Source organism: Gossypium hirsutum, chromosome D06 (genome assembly GCF_007990345.1).
Source record: "Gossypium hirsutum isolate 1008001.06 chromosome D06, Gossypium_hirsutum_v2.1, whole genome shotgun sequence".
Taxonomy (NCBI): domain Eukaryota; kingdom Viridiplantae; phylum Streptophyta; class Magnoliopsida; order Malvales; family Malvaceae; genus Gossypium; species Gossypium hirsutum.
In genome coordinates, this window is record NC_053442.1 from 1,445,033 (window position 1) to 1,464,013 (window position 18,981).

The 18,981-nt window shown below is 29.9% G+C and overlaps 2 protein-coding genes across 2 annotated transcripts; one reads left to right on the plus strand and one right to left on the minus strand.

The window, feature by feature from the left end:
- The first annotated feature begins 7,158 nt into the window (after positions 1-7,158).
- Positions 7,159-10,297, plus strand: LOC121218163 (ent-kaurene oxidase, chloroplastic). The gene is made up of 7 exons (XM_041094920.1): positions 7,159-7,390; positions 7,490-7,650; positions 8,669-8,830; positions 8,907-9,299; positions 9,366-9,527; positions 9,598-9,792; positions 9,888-10,297. The coding sequence occupies exons 1-7, from the start codon at positions 7,261-7,263 to the stop codon at positions 10,197-10,199; spliced, it is 1,515 nt and encodes a 504-aa protein (XP_040950854.1). The 5' UTR covers positions 7,159-7,260; the 3' UTR covers positions 10,200-10,297.
- Positions 10,298-13,147: 2,850 nt separating this feature from the next.
- LOC107935561 (lysine histidine transporter-like 8) lies at positions 13,148-16,860 on the minus strand. The gene is made up of 5 exons (XM_016868189.2): positions 16,425-16,860; positions 15,134-15,267; positions 14,617-15,044; positions 14,405-14,536; positions 13,148-13,821 (listed from the first exon to the last, which is right to left on the minus strand). Exons 1-5 carry the CDS (start codon positions 16,802-16,804, stop codon positions 13,336-13,338), a joined length of 1,560 nt encoding a protein of 519 aa, XP_016723678.1. The 5' UTR covers positions 16,805-16,860; the 3' UTR covers positions 13,148-13,335.
- Between the last annotated feature and the right edge of the window lie 2,121 nt (positions 16,861-18,981).

Sequence of the window (18,981 nt, forward strand, 5' to 3'; positions counted from 1 at the left end):
GATTTAAAAGTTTAAAAATTTATTAATAAATGTAGGTATTGAATTAAATAATAAAATTTGACTGTATCTTAATTTGATTGATATTATTTTTATTATAATAATTTGAAGGATGTAAATTTAAACGTGTTTAAACATTTAATATCCTTTACTTCAGAGATTAAAGGTTTATAAGTATAACAATATAAATTTTAAGTTATTAATTGGTATCTCATTTACTTTTAAGATTAAGATGATTTGACACTCAGGGGAGAAATTAGAATATTTTACTTAGGGGTCGAAATTAAATTGTAATCTTTACGACAGTAAAAATGAAATTTAATCATTTTAATAGCTTATATCTTTATAATTTTTAAAAAATTTAAAGGACCTAAATGAAAATTTTTCTATTTTAGGAGGCCGATGCTCTATTTCGCCCCTGTTGACACTCCTGTGGAATAAAATTATATAAAAAATATGATCTCGTCTAATATGGAATCTTATTATAATACAACCTATTTTAAACCTAGGGTCGTGATTAAAAAATAAAAATGAACAACTTGAAACTATTAGATGAAGCTATGTCAAGAACTCTGAATATGTATCGATAATCTTGAACTTGTTCAATCAATTATCGAATAAGAGAAAAGATGTGTCTTCTCTTACACAAACCCATTCTATTTCTCTCTCTCTTTATTTGGTGTTAAAATTTATTGAATTAGTTGAAAGATAGACGTACGTTTTTCGCCATTTTAATTTCAGTCTTGTTCGTGTAAAGATTTTTTTAAAATTGTAGTACACATTTAATAATAGTAGAGATTTGTGTACTTTAACAAAGTTTGAGATTTAATTCATAATTAAGTCTTATTTTTCATCAATTAACCATTGATTTATCTAATCGGATTTTCATAATTTCAAAAGTTACCCATTAGATTTGAAAGGTGAAATGAGCCAAATCAACAATTTTTGAGCTACAAAAAATTTTGAAACCCACACATTAAAGTTTCCAACTTTAAAGTATTAAGCTTTTACTTTTCCTCTTTGTCAAAGGATCTATCTTTATTAATGACCTCGAAATTTTCAGTCCTCTTTTTTTTTTTCAATGTAATTAATTAAACCCTAAATCTATGTTAATCCCCAACAAACATTTAACATTGAAGTTTGTTTGGCTTTTAATGTTTTCATTTTTTTCTCAATGTTTTATCATCATTTCCAAAATCTAGATTCTTTTGTTTTCTTTTATGGTAAAATTATTATAGAGGTCCCTATATTAAGGATTAAATTATATTTGACTTTTTATAAAAAAAATATGTAAATTAGTCCCTATACATTAAATCAAAAAGCAAACTGGACCTTTCTGTGAAAAACTTCATCCATTTCTACTGTTAAAAATTAGTATGACTAATAAAATAATCAGACAATTACACGTGGTGTGTCGCATATACCTTATTTTGATGTATAGCGACTAATTTTTTAACAGTAGAAATTGATAGAATTTTTTAACAGAAAGACTAATTTACTTTTTGATCTAATGTACAGGAACCAATTTACTCAATTTTTTAATAAAAGAGACAAAATACAATCTAACTCTTAGTATAAAGATCTTCATAGTACTTTTACATTTATTTTTATTTTCTAATGCAATCTTCATTTGTCTTGTAATTACAATTAAAAACCATAAATATAATTTTTATTACATTTTAGCCAACACCAACTCGGGTGGTAAATAATTAAATAAATCATTTTTTAAAAGGTAATAAGGGTTTTTTTTAACTTAAACTCAAAATAAATTTAAAAGAATTTTCGCACTTTGTGAGATTTGAATTTAAGACACGATTTAATCTAACCGTCATCACCAAAACTCAAATTGACTTTTTACATCAATTTTTTTCATAAATATATTTTTCACATGTTTTTTTAGATCACAAGATGTGCCATGATCTAGTATAATTTAATCTCTTTAGTCTATTTATTTAATAAAAAAATACATTCTGACCTTTTTTAAAAGTTAAAAAATTTCGATTAAGTCATTTTAGTACAAATACTTTAGCTTGGCCCCAGAAAAGCTTTTAATTTCATCTCAACTCCCAATCACACAATTCCTAATTTGAATTTATCTAACAATACAATCCCTCTTTAAAGTATTTAGACAAGTATTTGAATAATGATATTAAAGTAGAAACAAAAGGAATATAGACAAACAAAAAAGAAAAAAAATAACAAAGAAACAAGCCAAAAGAGGAAAAGAAGAAAAGAAACCGACCAATCGAAAATATTACATGGCTTAAAATGGTTATAAATTGCTCTATGAGTGGATCAGAGATAAATCATAAGTTTTGAGGAGGTCAAGTGTAAATTTCCCATCATATTAACGTGTATTTTTAAATTTTTTAAGGGGTTATAAGGCAATTTTACCATTTTAAGGACGGGTTAACTCTAATTTACATTCATATAAATCTATTATACTATATATTGATAATAGATAATCGCAAAGCAATAAGAAAAAAAAAATAAGAATATGCAGATTTTACAACGAAAACTCCTATCGAGAAAATCATGAGAAGAGGAGGAGAAATTCACTGATGTTGAAAAATCATAATACGAGAGGTTTTCGACTACACACATTTTAAGGGTTAAACAAACCTGTTATAATCAATGTCTAATAGAAGAAGTATAGTCTTATACGGATTCAACTTGTGCGGCATGGTTCGTTCGACCCTTGGTTCTTCACCCTCACAGATCCCCTATTTCGCCTCTCTATTTTATTTCTTTAACAAATGAGTTGCACTTCAAAATTTTCAAGCCGAATCAAGATGAGATTCGGGTCACAACTCTAACAAAATCAAATCAAAATTTTGTGTTAGATTCAAATCTTTGTATTATATTTATACTTTTCCAATGCTAGATAGGGGTGTATATGTTTAAAATTTGTAAGAAAATGAGCAATGGAGGGGTTGAAAATTTGTTTTAGCTGAATCACTTTCCCAGTAATGTCCATTTCATATATGAATTTTTTAAATCTTTTGGGGCATAAAGTTCATCAATATCCATGCCATTGGGGATGATGCTGAGGCTCTTTAAAGTTGTTTTCTTTAATTATCGAGATGAGACAGACAGCCATGCAAATGTTGGTTGGTGCTGTCATTTCCATTTCTGTCTTTATTACAACACTTACATTGCTATGTTTTTTTTTTTTTGGCCATTTCCTTTTGCAAAATCATGATCTTACCAGCTCCAATTACCTTTCAAGAAAATGGCCAGAAAAAAAATTCCCAGAAACCTCGTAAAGATTAGCTATTGAATCGTAGGGTTTAATTTTAAAATTTCAAAACATTATTATATGGACAAATTGGATATGATATATTAAAAAAAATACTATTAAAATTTAAGATTTTTATTTCTTTTCTTCTTTTAATACATCAGATCTAAATGTCGATTGAGTCTTAGCTTAATCGGTATAAGTATTGTTATCAATGTAGGAGGACGTCGGTTTGAGTGCGCTGAAGCGCATTATCTTCCTATTTATGGTTTGGGGAGGGACTATGAGTAGTTTTAGACATTATGTCAAAAAGAGTTAATATGATCAGAACCTATAACGTGATTATTCAAAACAAAAAATCTAAATTGTTCATATGATCCATACAAACATATTTAAAATTTAATTCATGTGTTTTAAACAAGTTTTGTAAGTAAATTGGTTCCTAAACTATATCTCAATTTTCATAATATTTTTTTGGGTAAACTACATCACAAGTCACCTAATTATGGGTCATTTTCTTATCATATTTATTCTTTTTAATACAATGCTTAGTACTAACTATAGCTCATCATAATCATTAAATAGGAGGATAATGTGATTCAACGTACTCAAATCAACGCCCTTCTGCACTAATAATAACATCAACACTAATCGAGTTAATACACAATCGGCACATCCTCTTAATTATTATAATAATAACGATGGGAAATGAATAAAGGTTGAACCTACACTTAACCCTTCAATTTAATATGATTTTCCCTTCTGATTTTGTCTGTCAATTAAACCCTTGAATTTAATAAACAATGGAAGAAATAAAGACAGGGAAAAAGACATAATTGATGCGTTGAAGAAACCAATTATTGAGACAAATTTTGATCATCGTTGGAACCCTTTTTTATCTTCTACACTTCATTATTATAATCATATGATTCTTCTTCTTGATCCATTTTAATTACAAAATCTTGTTTATTTCAGAATATATATACAAATTATTGGGACATGTTGCTTGGGATAGTGGGTCACTTTTCTTTATTTTTAATTTTCATTATTTAAATAAATAAACCCTACAAATCTCAGTGTTCTTAAGAAACAAAGTTCCAGGATTCAGACAAAACAACAACTTGCAATGAGAAACAGAGAAGAAAACAAAACCAAAAAAATGGTAGAAACGAAACAAGTATAAAATAATGTTAACTGGTCTGAAAATTTCCCAATATCAAAGGGTCCAAAAGACAAAAAGTGAACTTTCCAATGTACCAAAAAAAAAAGTGGTTGGGTTTTTCAGAACTGAAAATTTCTTATTTGTATGCTTTAGATGAATTGGCATACAATAAGAAGATTGAGAAATATTTAGTTCAGTCTGTCACCAACCATGTCGTGTTTGAAATTTTCTTTGGACCTTCTAATGTTTTAGCTGGTTATTATCTGAAATCCCTAAAACCAAAATAGTCGGATTTTATTTTGTTCTATGCAAGTTTAGGGTTTAAGTTTAGAGTTGATGAAGATAAAAAAAATACTATATATCGAGAAATTAATAAAAAGAAAAAACTTATTTGCCCATTATTTTGGATTAGGTTTATTCTAAATTTAGATTATTACGGTTTTTAATTAATTTTGGGTTCGAGTTGAATAAATTTAAATAACTAATCAAATATAAAATTGAATCAATCACATCATATTTTCGAGTTGAGGTCTCTAGACTCTGAATCCAAATTGTTTGGGCTCCATTCAAGGAAATAAACAAACAAGCCAAACCCAATCCATTGAATGCCTTGGCCACAAGCCCTGAGCCTATGTGCTTGGGCCTAATCCAGTTCAATCACCCAATAACTTTTCATAAATAAAAAAAGCGTCAAGATAAATTTAACTCTTAACGTTTATATTTTTTTGTTAATTTAGTATTTATTTTTTAAATTAAATTTGACCTCCATATTTGAAAAAGAATCGATTTTGACCATCAGCCTTTTAAAAAGAGTCAAATTGACGAAAATACTAACTAAAATATTAAAATTTTACATATGGCAACTCACATGACAGTTCACATGTACTTTATATATATATTTTTAATTTTATAAACTTTTTTAAAAGTTAGTTGTTGATGTGAGTGTATAAGACAAATAGTGTTATGTTAGTATGAAGTACACATGGGCTTCCGTGTAGGTTGCCACGTTAATATCATTAAAAAATTAATATTTTAGTCAACATTTTCGTTAAAAGAAATTAATTTGACTTTTTTTCTAAAAGGTTGATGACTAGATTTATTTCAAAGAAAGAATAAAGGTCAAATTGAAAAAAGAAGAAGTAAACATTAAATACTAAATTTATCATTACGTCAAAAAAAGTAAAATTTTAATATCTATACTTATATATATTATATTGTTATATTGGTGCCGCTAGTCAACTCATCACTAACTCAATTAGTAAATTACTTAAAAGCCCTCTTTTAATAAATAATTAAACAATTAATCTCTGCTTATATGAACAAGTTGAATCGGACTAAAAAAACCTATTTAAACGGATTAAACTGATTTTCTCTATTTTAAAATTTTTATGATATTTTAATTATTTATTTAATCCAACATAGTTTATTACCCTTAGATTAAGATATATAAAGCATCTAACCATATATAAGATTCCAAAATTTTCCTAGCACCCAATTTGTCACCATATGTTTATATATATAATATATAAAGAGTGTCTGTGGGTATCATCATGGTGAGACACGTCCATATAGAAAATGTTGGTGAGTATTTGGGATAATGAATAACAGACTAATTCTGACATTTTTTTATTTATGCGATTGGGTCCATACTTGAAGCATTTAGCATGCTCATTTAGGTTCATGCCATTAGTTAATTTATTTAGACCAAAATAAGTTATATTTGCCCAAAATAGTAAAACACTAATTTGGATCAATTTCATTAATTATTTAGGGGACAAAAACAAAATTAGGAAATGTTTTTAATGTCATTAATATCTTATCCATAATCACCATATTTTTTCTAATTTAGATTCAAATTGGCCCTCTAATTTGAAAACTTTCCGATTGAGTCCTTTAATTATCAATATCATACCAATTATGCTCTTTTTAAAACTTCTCAAATATAACATGTAGCATACTTAAAAACACATGAATCGAATTTTATACACGTCTATACTTATCATATGTACAATTTGGATCTAAGGTGTTAAAAAAATACTATATTTAAGTCCCTTTTTGAGTTAATGTCAGCCGGGAAATGACTAAAAGATTAATTCCTTTATAATGTAATAAATATAATAATGAAAATATTTTTGTCTTTTAGATTTTATATACAATCTATGAAAATCAATTTTTGCCTAAAATATATAGATTTGAACAATTTAACGCTTGAGCCGATGATTAAACTGATAGAAAATTTTAATTAATACTTTGAAAAGTTAATTTTTTAAAAAATTTCAAGATTAATTTAAAACCCAAATCATAAATTTAAGGATGCCTGATGCAATTAACCCTAATCTTTCCCAACTTTCATGTATATTCCATATAACTATTAATAAAATTATTATGGAGAACTTTATAATATGAGTCGAATTGCATTTTACTCCGCTACTAAAAAGTGAACCAATTAGTCTATATACATTAGATTATAAAGCAAATTAATATTTCTGATAAAAACTTCATTCATTTTTACCATTAAAAATCGATTCATGTATGTCAGCGTGAGGTGCACATAGCATACTATGTGTAACTATTTAGTTATTCTTTCAACCCGTCAAATTTTAACAATGAAAATGAATAAATTTTTTAATAAAAATAATCAGTTTGTTCTTTCGTTTTAAGTACATATATTAATTTACTTATTTTTTTTATTAAAACGAGCAAAATACAATCTAACACCACATTTCTTTAAAAGGATAAATAAAAGCACCATTATACATATAAATAAAATAAAAGCAAAAAAAGCCTGTGAAGTTGTCCATTTCTATAAAGTTTCACCACCACGACTGGTTTCATCAATACTCAGTACTTTAAACTAACTATTATGCTACCTTCTCTGAACTCCGTCGCCGTCGCCGTCGCCGCCGTACCTTTCTTCATCTTCTTCTATTTCCTTAAAAGGTTCCTTCCTTCCGGTCGAAAAATGGGATCCAACACCCTCCCAACTGTCCCTGGTATATATATACATACACACCATTATACATATATTATTGAACCCTCAATTTTTTAAAAAAAAATTGATTGCTGGGATTGTTGTTTTGTTGTTGTTGCAGAGGTGCCAGGGCTGCCAATCATCGGAAACTTGCTGCAGTTGAAAGAGAAGAAGCCTCACAAGACGTTTACGAAATGGGCAGAGACACATGGACCGGTTTATTCTATCAGAACTGGAGCTTCGACCGTTATCGTCATCAATTCGCCAGAGACGGCCAAAGAGGTTCGCACTTTTATCTTCTTCCTTACAGTGCTTTAAATCTTTGGGCTCATTATTTCAAGTTTGATTATTTATAAGTTTGGATTTGGATTATTTAGTGCTTTTCATTCTAATTTAACATTTTAACACTAGTGTTAAATTAATTCGAGTTCACGTAATTTTGAGTTTGAATTATTCAAATCATTTTTAATTTTTTATTCAGATTAATTTTTTTAAAAATATTTGGACCAAAGTTCGTCTTAGTTTCGTATTTGAGTAATTTCGGATTTGGATTGTTCGGCCATTTGTAGGGTTCAATTTGGGATTGGGTCATTCGAGTTTATCAATTAAACATTTTCAAGTTAAATCATTTAGTGCTTTTCATTCTAATTCAACAATTGGATTAAAGTCGTTTTAAGATCAAATCATTTTGAGTTTGAATTTTTCAAAGTTCAAATTATTTAATACTCAAATCTTTTCAAATTGAGTTCAACTTGAATTTTTATTTGAATGAATTAAATTAAAAAATTGAAAATAATTAAAACCAGCAATTTTATGGTATACATTTTATGACAGAATGTAATTCCTCTTAATTAAATAAAAACCCAAATGATTTGATATTAAAATACTCCAATCTAATTGAGTTTAGCTCGATTGGCATCGATATTCTTGTCAAGGCAGGAGGTTGTGGGTCTGAGTGTCCAAAAACGCATTATTCAAAAAAAATTCCAAAAAGAAAGTTTCACAATTGATTTTAAAAAGTTACATTTTACCCTCTCTACTAAAAAAGCCGATAAGTTAATCCCTATACATTAAATCAAAAAACAGACTGGTCTTTATGTTAAAGAAAGCAAAATGTAATCTGATTCCTTTATCTCATTTAAGTCAATGAAAAATACTTTTTTATTCTCAAAATTGGCTAATTTTCCAGAGTCCGATGTATCAAGGGTCTATAATTTTATTCATCATTATAAATAAAGTTCGGTTTTAAAATTCTGGACTACGTGTTATCATTTGATTTACCGATATTCGTCCCTTACAGGCCATGGTGACCAGATTTTCATCCATTTCAACAAGAAAGCTATCAAATGCCTTGAAGATCCTCACATTCGATAAATGTATGGTCGCGACAAGCGACTACGACGAGTTTCACAAGCTCGCTAAACGTTGTTTACTAACAAATACTTTGGGTTCAAACGCTCAGGTTTACTCGAATTTCTCGTTTTCATTTTTGTTTTCGATTGCCATTATTGTTTTTTTACTCTTCCGTATTACCTTAGAGACGACACCGTCACCACCGAGAAACCATGATCGAGAACATATCGAGCAAATTGCACGATACGTTGAAGAAAGATCCTATAAGACCTATCAACTTCAGGGAAGTATTCGAGTCCGAACTTTTCGGATTAGCAATGAAACAAGCTTTAGGTAAAGATGTGGAATCGATTTACGTTGAGGAGATCGGTACGTTGTCGAGGAAAGAGATGCATAAAGTTTTGGTCATGGACATGATGGAAGGCGCTATCGATGTAGATTGGCGTGATTTCTTCCCATACTTGAGATGGATTCCGAACAAAAGTTTCGAATTGAATATCCAACGAAAACATTTCCGAAGGATGGCATTAATGAATGCTTTGATCAAAGACCAAATGAAACGAATCGATGCAGGGGAGGTAATTTCGATTTCCTTTACTATGTTCATATTCGAGATTTAATCTCTAATACCAACTATGATCCAGGAAGTGAATTGTTACCTCGATTACTTGTTATCCGAAGCAAAGACACTTACAATGGACCAATTAGCGATGTTGTTGTGGGAGACAATCATCGAAACAGCGGATACGACTTTAGTCACAACAGAATGGGCAATGTATCAACTTGCAAAAGATACGATCCGACAGGTTCGTTTTTCATTACTTTATACTAATCCGCTCAATCTCCGATTCCAAAATTTTCTCGTATCTTAAATAGGACCGTCTTTATCACGAACTCCAAAAAGTATGCGGTTCCAACAAGGTTAAGGAAGAAAACTTCTCACAAATCCGATACTTGGACGCCGTTTTTCATGAAACTCTTCGGAAACATAGTCCGGCGCCGTTAGTTCCGTTACGATACGTGCACGAAGACACACAAATTGGAGGGTATCATATACCAGCAGGAAGTGAAGTTAGTTTCTTTTTTGCCTCTTTAAACTCGCCAGTCAGCCATACCGCAGTGAATTTGTTCCCGGACCTTGCTATTAACATACATTTTTTGAACAGATTGCTGTTAACATCTATGGTTGTAACATGGACAAGAACTATTGGGAAAACCCCGAAGAATGGAACCCGGAAAGGTTCCTCGACGAGAAATACGACCCATTGGATTTGCAAAAGACAATGGCGTTCGGAGCCGGGAAAAGGGCGTGTGCCGGTTCACTTCAAGCAATGTTGTTAGCTTGTGGTGCAATAGGTAGATTGGTGCAGGAATTCGAGTGGCAACTGAAAGACGGCGAAGAGGAGAAAGTTGACACCGTCGGTCTTACCTCACAGAAACTGCATCCATTGCTTGCTGTCTTGAAACCAAGAAACTAGAAACTATGAATGTTAGATCTCTTACAGGCTTTGAACATTGCAGTGGAACAATTAGATCTTGAGCTATATATATATATATAAATAAATATGAAAGTCTATACAGGTTTGCTTTGATGCATCATCATTGGATTATGGGGTTGCAATCAATGCTAGAATTGAAATCAAATTTACAGGAAAAATAATGCATTCATTTTAGTTTTTTGGGCTATGTTTTAGTTCTAATTATTTGATTAGGAGACTAAATTATTGAGTGGTAATTTGCTTGCATTTTTGCATATTGTCGAGGGATTAACGCATAGTTATTTGAATTAGACGGATTGAAAATGAGTTTAACAGAAATGTTTTAGATCGATTGAGCTACGAATCAGTATTGAATCTGGCTAAAAAATTAATTGAAGTGGCTTTTAATATTATTAAATATTTTTTTATTTAAATGAATAATCTGAATCGAACAGACCGATGAACTGATGGTCAAACCGATTCAAGTATATAAATATTTTTTAAAATTTTATTTTAAAAAATTAAGTAAATAATAATTGGATTTGAATAATTGATATTTGATAATTAATATCTGGATTCGCTTTGAATTTTGTTGCATATGGTAATTATAATATCTTATTTTGATTACCATCTGATATGCAAAAAGAAAAAAAGTTGGATATCCACAAATATCTGAATTTGCATTATCCATTGTAATCCTTGACCCACTTAATTTTAATAATTTGAAGCAATCTAAACTCATAAATAATTATAACTTGAAATAGTTAAATTTAAAATGATCTTAACTCGAATTGATTTGAATAAATAATTTGAAATAACACGAACTCGAATGTCAAAATTGAATAAAAAAACTTAAATGAAAAAAATCTAAAATTATCTAAACCCAAAATAATGCAACTGGCAAGTATGAATAACCCAAACCTCGAATGATTTAGACCTAAATAACTTTGACCTGAAAAAACTTAAATTGAAATTGACTCGAACCTAAAATCAAAATTATTTGAATTTAAAAGATCTAACCTCAAAATAATTTGAGATTGGAACAATCCAAAACCAAAACCGACACTAAACCTAAATAATCCATACTCACAATTTCTAAAAATTTTAGGCATAATAATAAGTTTAGCCCTTAACATTTATATCTTTTGTCAATCTAATCCTTAATTTTTTTAGCTCAATTTGATCATTAATCTTTTAAAAAGAGTCAAATTGATTTTTTTAATGAAAATGTTAACTAAAACATTAATTTTTAAAGATGGTATGGAAACCCTGCGTGGCAATCTATATATACTTTATGTTGGTATGACATTATTTGTCTCATATGCCACATTAATAAATAATATTAAAATATTAAAAAATAAACTTGAAATACACGTGAATTACTGTATAAACTGCTGTGTTTAAAATTTTAAATTATATTTTCAATAAAAAATAACAATTCAACTCTCTTTAAAATATTTATGATCAAAAGAAAATCTAAGTTTATGAAAAACTTTAACATGCCTTTTTTTCAAGTTAAAAGACGAAACTAATTTTTTTAAAATCGACTTTTTATTAAAAATGAAAATGGGAGTCACCACCAATCCTTTTTAGGAGGTGTGATCGGGTCACCTCGTAATTTAATCGTTTTGATAAGAAGTTTGATTTATTAAAACAATGTTTTTCGGTCTAAAAAATTCGAAAAATGGGCTCGAGATTCGGTTACACACGAGTAAGAATTAGCACCCTCTTAACGCCCAAAATTAGTACCTAGTTGATTAATTAAAGCCTTAGTGTTGTGAATTGAAAATTTGAAAACAATTAAAACACGATCCCTTTAGCACCAAAATGCCCAAAAAGAAGCCTTTTTTATTGTATTTTTTCCTCAACCCCGATTTAGAACCAAAATGTCCAAAAAGCCCTTCAAAATTCAAAAAAAACAAATGGAACCCTTCGGTTTTGTCTTCGGCGATCGCAACAAAGGTAAAAAAAAAACTTGTTTTTGAGTATATATGTATATATGTGCTATATTTAAAATAAATATGCAAAAAAGACGAAAATATACCTATGTTTAAAAAACTATGATATTTTTTATTTCTTTCTCTTTCGATTTGCCCCCCCCTTTTTTTTTCTATTCTCTGTGTATTTCTTCGTAAAAAATTACAATTTGGTGAGGGCTTTTATAGCCATAGATACATATGTTTGCTTTTTGCTACTGTTATTGTTTGTCTTCGCTTCTTTTCCATTTCTTGCGCTGTTTCTGCTTTATTTTCTGTCATTTTTGTGGACATTGGCAAGGTCAACGGAGGGGAGACGCTCCCGAGGAGTCAAGGGCGACATTCTTGCTGACGGCGGCGACGGCTTAATAACTAGAGTTTTTTTTGTTTTTTTCTGAAATTTTTGAGCTTTAGAGTTTAGGTTAATTTTGGGCCATATTGGATCATTGGAAATTTAGACTGTAAATTTTTGGACATTATTATTATTTATTTCTTGGTTTATTTTTTATGGTCCTGGCAAATTTGAGCATTTACATTCATCATTTTCCATCATCTATAATGTGATCATACATAAGAACAGTAGCAGGACAGTGACAATGAAACACTGCTGACCACGCATGTCTGTTGCATGCGCATTCTAACATGTTACCCGCAGTTTACGGGTCTATTAGCCTCGTAAAAATGACATACTTTCATGCGGCTCTTGTATTAAAATTAAATTATATTTTATTTCTTTTATTTAATAAAGATAAATTAATCCTTACATGTTAAAATAAAAAGTAAATCGATTATTTTATTAAAAATTTTATTCATTTTTATCGTTAAAAATTAATTCATATACATCAATATGAGTATAAATAGCACGTTAAGCATTATTATTTCTATCAATTACGTCAAAGAAACAAAATTTGTAATAAAAAATAAATATATTTACTCTTTAATCTAACTTACTAGGTTAATTTTCTCATTGCATTTAACCATACAACATTCTACATTTATTTGATTTAATGAAAAAAGGAATACATATATTGTATTTATAAAATAAACCCAACTCAATACACTTGAAAAATATTACACCCTCGACAACATAAATTTCAAACATCCAAACATTCAAAACATGTTTCTTGACAAACAAGCAAACATCCAAAAAGACTTGCATTTTAATTAGGTTTGAAGAATTTCAGTTTAAGACCATCATTCACTATGCTCCAAACACCACCAATGGAGAAAGCTAAGCTAAAAGCAATACCAAGCCAACCAAGTATCCAATTGAAATACCAATTGAAGCTATATTTAGTCGGTCTTTTTATTAGAACCCACATGAAACACGGGTACGCGAACGTAACCGGGAGCGTTAGTCCTCCTAATAGTCCGGCCAGACTCGAAAGGAACGGCAATGCTACTCCTATGAAGAAGTTGACGAATCCGTAGAAAACTCGAAAACCGGACCGAACCCAGATTGAACAAGGGCGGTTTGTACGACTTGTGTATCCAGCTTCGAAGCTATCGAAAACCGGCATTGAATATATTTGGAAACTGCTTAGACAATTGAATACTACAAGGAGGAAAGCTAGGGCGAGAAGACCTCTTGGAATGTCGTGACTGTGGAATCCATAAAGTGCGTTTAAAATCCCTCCCGATGGCATCTGAACCGACATAGAGAATGGCGTTACCTCGAGGTATCGAAAAAAAGATAAACTATACTAATAGTCATTCAATTAGTAGTAAATTTTTTTTTATCACCCGAATATAAAAAGTTACAAAATGATCATCCACAAATTAAGTTAATGATATAGCTTTTAAAATTGGCATAATAGCAATTTTAACCTTTAATGTTTATAAATGGTGTCAATTTAGTCTTGATTCTAAAAAGAATTTTAACCCTCAACATTTACACATTGTGCAATTTATTTTTATTTTTTACAATTTTGCTTTTCTTTAAAAACAAATTTATTAGCTAAAATTTATTGAAAATATACAAAAATAGAAAAATCTAAAAATCCAAGATCTTAATTTTTATTTATTTTCTCATTCATTTAAAACTAACCCTCAATATCACAAAGAAAAATAAAACTACAAAAAAAAGACCAAATGGTTAATTTTTTTGTAGATTCAAGACTAAATTGACATAATTTATAAATATTGAAGGTTAAAGTTGCTATTATGCCAATTTAATAGCCGCTACTTTTTAGTTGAATCACAAAAAAAAAGTCCCATTTAGTTACTTACAAGGTTACCGTAAGCCCAAAAACCTCCAATGGCAACAGGGAAAAGGCACATTGCAATGAAGAAATAAGCAACCTTGGCTCCTCTCCACATCGGAACATGAGCCGGATGTTTAAACGTCGATGGCATTGTTGCCTGAAATGATATCGAAAACATGTTGAACACAAAAGAACTATTGGTAAAAAGAAAAAACGAGTGACACGTTGTGCATATACCTGAATCTCTAAGACTAAGTTATGGCCACGGAATGCAAACGCTACGATTCCAAGCGCATTCATTACCGAGAAGAAAGCAGCGGCAGAAGATGGCAACGAGAGAGGTTCATAAGAGATCATCGGCGGCCTTTCTTGGCTAACAGAAAGCACCCAAACCATAGTCGAATACGTAATAGCCGTCACGGCTCCGACTAAAGAAAGACCCGCGATTGAATTAAGATTAGGTAGTTGAGACAAGACAATGCACAACGAAGTGAACACCAAATACCACTCGACTGTCGTTAAAGGATTCGACGTACAAAGTGGCCCGCAAACGATTTGAAAGAACAGTTTCATAGTTTCCCCTCCAATTAAAATCAAAGCTGTTGCAGTTCCTGCTGATAAATAAACAGTTGGGAATAAAGCAAGCCAAACACCTAACCTTTCTCCTACAACAAAAAGAACATTACACATTACATCCGTGTCCGAGTAACATAACAACATTAAAGACATGTTTTTTTAAGCTTAATGTTCTTACCAAAAGCTGCTTGTGCAAGCTCAACATATCTATTGTACCTCTTTCCTGGTACAGCTTCATGTAATTGAACTAGAATCCATAAAGTGTAAAGTTGCCAACAATATGCTATGGTTAAAGCCAATATACCCCAACTCCTATACAAACAAAACAAATCAAGTTGCTGTTACAATTATTACATATCTGTAAAATATTGGAGAAGGGAAGAATCTCTGTTCCCTCAAAAAAGAATCCAATGAAAATTAATTTCAGTCCAACCCACAACAATGGCAGGACAACATAGTTTATCTTTTTGCAACAATGCTTATCAGCTGATATGATGGTGTACAAAATCATGAGCAATGGAACATCATGGATCATAATAATGAACCAGGAAAAAGCAACACCAATAGTAATAATAAAAAATGAAGCGCCTTGCAGGCCCCTACCCCACAGCTTAATCACACAAAAAGAACCAGAAAACAGTAAGTGAACCATAGATTTTTTAAGCGTTAAATCACTATTTGGAGACTAAATTTAAAAAAGACTTTCACATTAGGACCTGATTTTTTTTTTACTACAACTTAATCCTTGAACCGTAACTATTATCATATTGGAACCTAAATTAGGTCATTGTCCTCACATTGGAGCTTAAACTTTTTTTTATCCAAATTAGTCCTTGAACTTGGCTTTTGCTCCCATATTAGGGCTTGAACTTGACAATTGCTCATACGTTAAAGCTTGAACTTTTGGGTTTTCAAGGGGTTAAGTTGGATAAAAAAAGTTAAACCGAAAATAATTGTCAAATTCAGGAATTAACTTGTACTAGAGAAACGATTGCTAAGTTCAATGGCTACCTTAGATAAAACAAAAAAATTAAACCTTTACTAAGTCCATGGACTAACTTGAACAGAAAAGAAAGTGATTTAACCCTTTCCTTAATCTTCCGTGCTCAATTCCTTTCCCAACAATATCGATTAACATGTGTTGTCTACTTTGAAATGCAACGTGACTTAACACTAAACTGGACCACTAGATCTTATCCTCTATGTTAATGCTACTTTCAATTCAAATCTATGATAAACTATAGAAAAGATAATAATAAAGGATAATTTACGACCACCCCGCAATCCCACATAAACATTTAGTCAAATACAAGAGATTCCAAAGCAGAAAAAGAGTGACAGATATTAATGCAAGAAATAGAGATAAACAAGCAAGAAACATAGCTGAAAAAATCCTATAACATCGCCATTGTCATTGCCATTGCCAGTATATATAATCTTAAAGCAAAAGGGTTTAAAGATATTGATACCATCCCAAAAACGCAAAAGCAACAGGCAAAACCAGAGCTTGAAACCCAACACCGGCATTTAGATTATGAAACGCAGCATAATGAGCATTCCCATTACGAGATTCGGTAATAGGAAGCCAAGCATCTTGCGGGTTAAGCTTAGTAAGGTGACCCACTTCTTCTAAATAACCTTTCATGTTGATTAAAACCCTTTTCATCGGCGTTCCGATTGGACTTAAAAACCTTGGTGAAATAAACGACGTCGGTGTCCATGCCGATGATTTCGTCTCTTTTGAAGCTGGTCGAGGTGACCTTTGACCCGAAGGCGTTTGTATCTCCGGCGTAGATACACGTGGTGTCGCCGGAATCGATATTAACTCCGTTTCCGGTCTCTCTTCCATGACTGTGAGTGAGAAGGTGAAGTGGGGGAGGTGGTGTTTTGTTCGTCGGGTTTTTATAGTACGTGAAATAACATTGGCTAAAAACGAAAATAAAAAGGAATAAAATCTTTTTCATCATGGTCGTTGATTGACGATGATGGAATAATGAACGGTTGTGATATAGTTTTTGTATAAAATGTAGGTGATAAATGGAATCATATGGTGATGCTGGCGTGTATGAATTTGACTGATGGGTTGACTGCAAGTAACATGATAATTAAATATTAATTTATTTTCACTAAATAAGGTTAAATCAATTTTTCGTAATTTTAAAAATTAATTAATGAATTTTTGTTTTTCGAAATTTAATTTTTTTACCTTTTTAGATATCAAAATTTTTATTTAATTATTAATATTATTAAAATTATTTTATTAAATTTAAATTTATTACTACATATTTTTTTAGTTGAATTGCTATTAAATGAGCATTTTTTATTATTTTAAAATGTCACAAACTAATTTAACAAAAAGAAAATTAACAGAGTTAATTGAACTTAAATATTGAAATTTAAAATTAAATTATTAAAAATAAAAATATATGAACTAAATTATAAAATTGTAAAAAGCATAGGGACCTATGGGAAAATGTTGTAGCTTCCAATGGTGTTTGTACGCGCGTATTACGGTTGTGGTGGGACAGGGAAGAATCACGCGATGTCGGGGCGCGTTACAAAAGAAAGTAACTTTGTCTTAAAACTTTGAGGCAACTTAGGCTAGGCGTGAAATTCTATTGGTCAAATTCTGCTATCAGACCCTGTATTTTGTGAAACTTGTGGATTCAGTACCTGTATTTTAATTTGATCAATTTTAGTAACTCAATGGTAACAACTAAATTTGTTTGGTTAAATTATGTTATTTGTCCTATATTATGCGTAAAGTTATAGATTTAGTCTACATTCACCAATTAAATTATTCTTAGTGGCTATATTTTTTTAATTTGAAAATATTAGTCTTAATGCAAACGCGATCCTTATATCTATTAACTAACTTTTTATGAGTAATATATGTGAAAATAACAAACTGACTTAGCATTATACTTATGATAATATGTTTGACGATTAAATTTTAACGATAACAGAATTTACCTTAATGGATTTAATAGTTATCATTTGGTTAGGACTAAAATTTTCAAATTCTAAAAGTATAGGAGTGAAGATGATCAAATTAAAGTATAGATATTAAATTAATAATTTATACAAAATACAGGGTCTAATAACAGAATTTGACCAAGTCTATTTGGGGTAGCACAGTCGCAGCCCTTTTTAAGTTCACAAGTTGTAAGCAAAAGACACTGTATGTTTTGACTAAGATACAAATTCTCTTGTCCTAAAATCATTTTCAGTTTTAACTAACAAAATCCCTGTCTTTTGCTTAATTTACTACTCATTTTCCACACGTCTTATTCCAAAATATTTTATTATTATTTAAATTAATTTAAAAAAATTTATTTAAGCCCGACCTAAGTCGGATCTAGTCTATCGAATCAATTATGTTATTTTTGTATTCTTTCTTAGATTATTCTAATTTTAAGTCTCGTTACATGTAGTTCTATTTAATTTTTTTAAATTTAAATTTAGAAATATTTCGATTTTTAGTTCAAAGTGATTTTATGTTGAGTTGAATTTAATTTTAGTTGATCGGATATGTATTACTTGTAATCTTTACCATACTTTTACATATAAATTCTTTAAAAATATATATTAATTAAAATTATATTATTAATATGTTTAAATTATCAAAATCATTTGAAAATCCGATTAATTATGTTGGAGCGACAATAAATTTATATGTTAATCAAATATTTAAAATTATTTTTTTTAAATCATATTAACAATTGGGAAAAAGTGTTTATGTTATAAAAAATTATATATAATCACGTAACATTTTAATTGAAAAATTAATTATATTAATTAATAAATTAAATCATGTTAAAATTAAAATATAAAAATTAAATCTCGAAAACGATTTTCTTTAAAATAATTATTACTTTCATCATAAAAAAAAATCATTTATGGTTCTCGAAGAGAGCGTGAGGAAATGGAAAGTGGTCTATTTACTGAGCACAGTCATCGATGTTTGTGCGACGGTAACTTTGAAAAAACAAAAAAAAATGGGAATACGAGACCAAAGCTGTCAGA

Bases quoted from the DNA above. Each gene is read 5' to 3' on its own strand.
- LOC121218163 (XM_041094920.1), top strand. From the start codon at position 7,261: ATGCTACCTTCTCTGAACTCCGTCGCCGTCGCCGTCGCCGCCGTACCT. The intron at 7,651-8,668 runs GTTCGCACTTTT...CGTCCCTTACAG, and splicing joins CGCCAGAGACGGCCAAAGAG to GCCATGGTGACCAGATTTTC. The intron at 9,300-9,365 runs GTAATTTCGATT...ACTATGATCCAG, and splicing joins AACGAATCGATGCAGGGGAG to GAAGTGAATTGTTACCTCGA.
- LOC107935561 (XM_016868189.2), bottom strand. From the start codon at position 16,804: ATGGAAGAGAGACCGGAAACGGAGTTAATATCGATTCCGGCGACACCA. The intron at 14,537-14,616 runs GTATATGCACAA...ATATCATTTCAG, and splicing joins ACTTAGTCTTAGAGATTCAG to GCAACAATGCCATCGACGTT. The intron at 13,822-14,404 runs GTAAGTAACTAA...ATGTCGGTTCAG, and splicing joins TTTGGGCTTACGGTAACCTT to ATGCCATCGGGAGGGATTTT.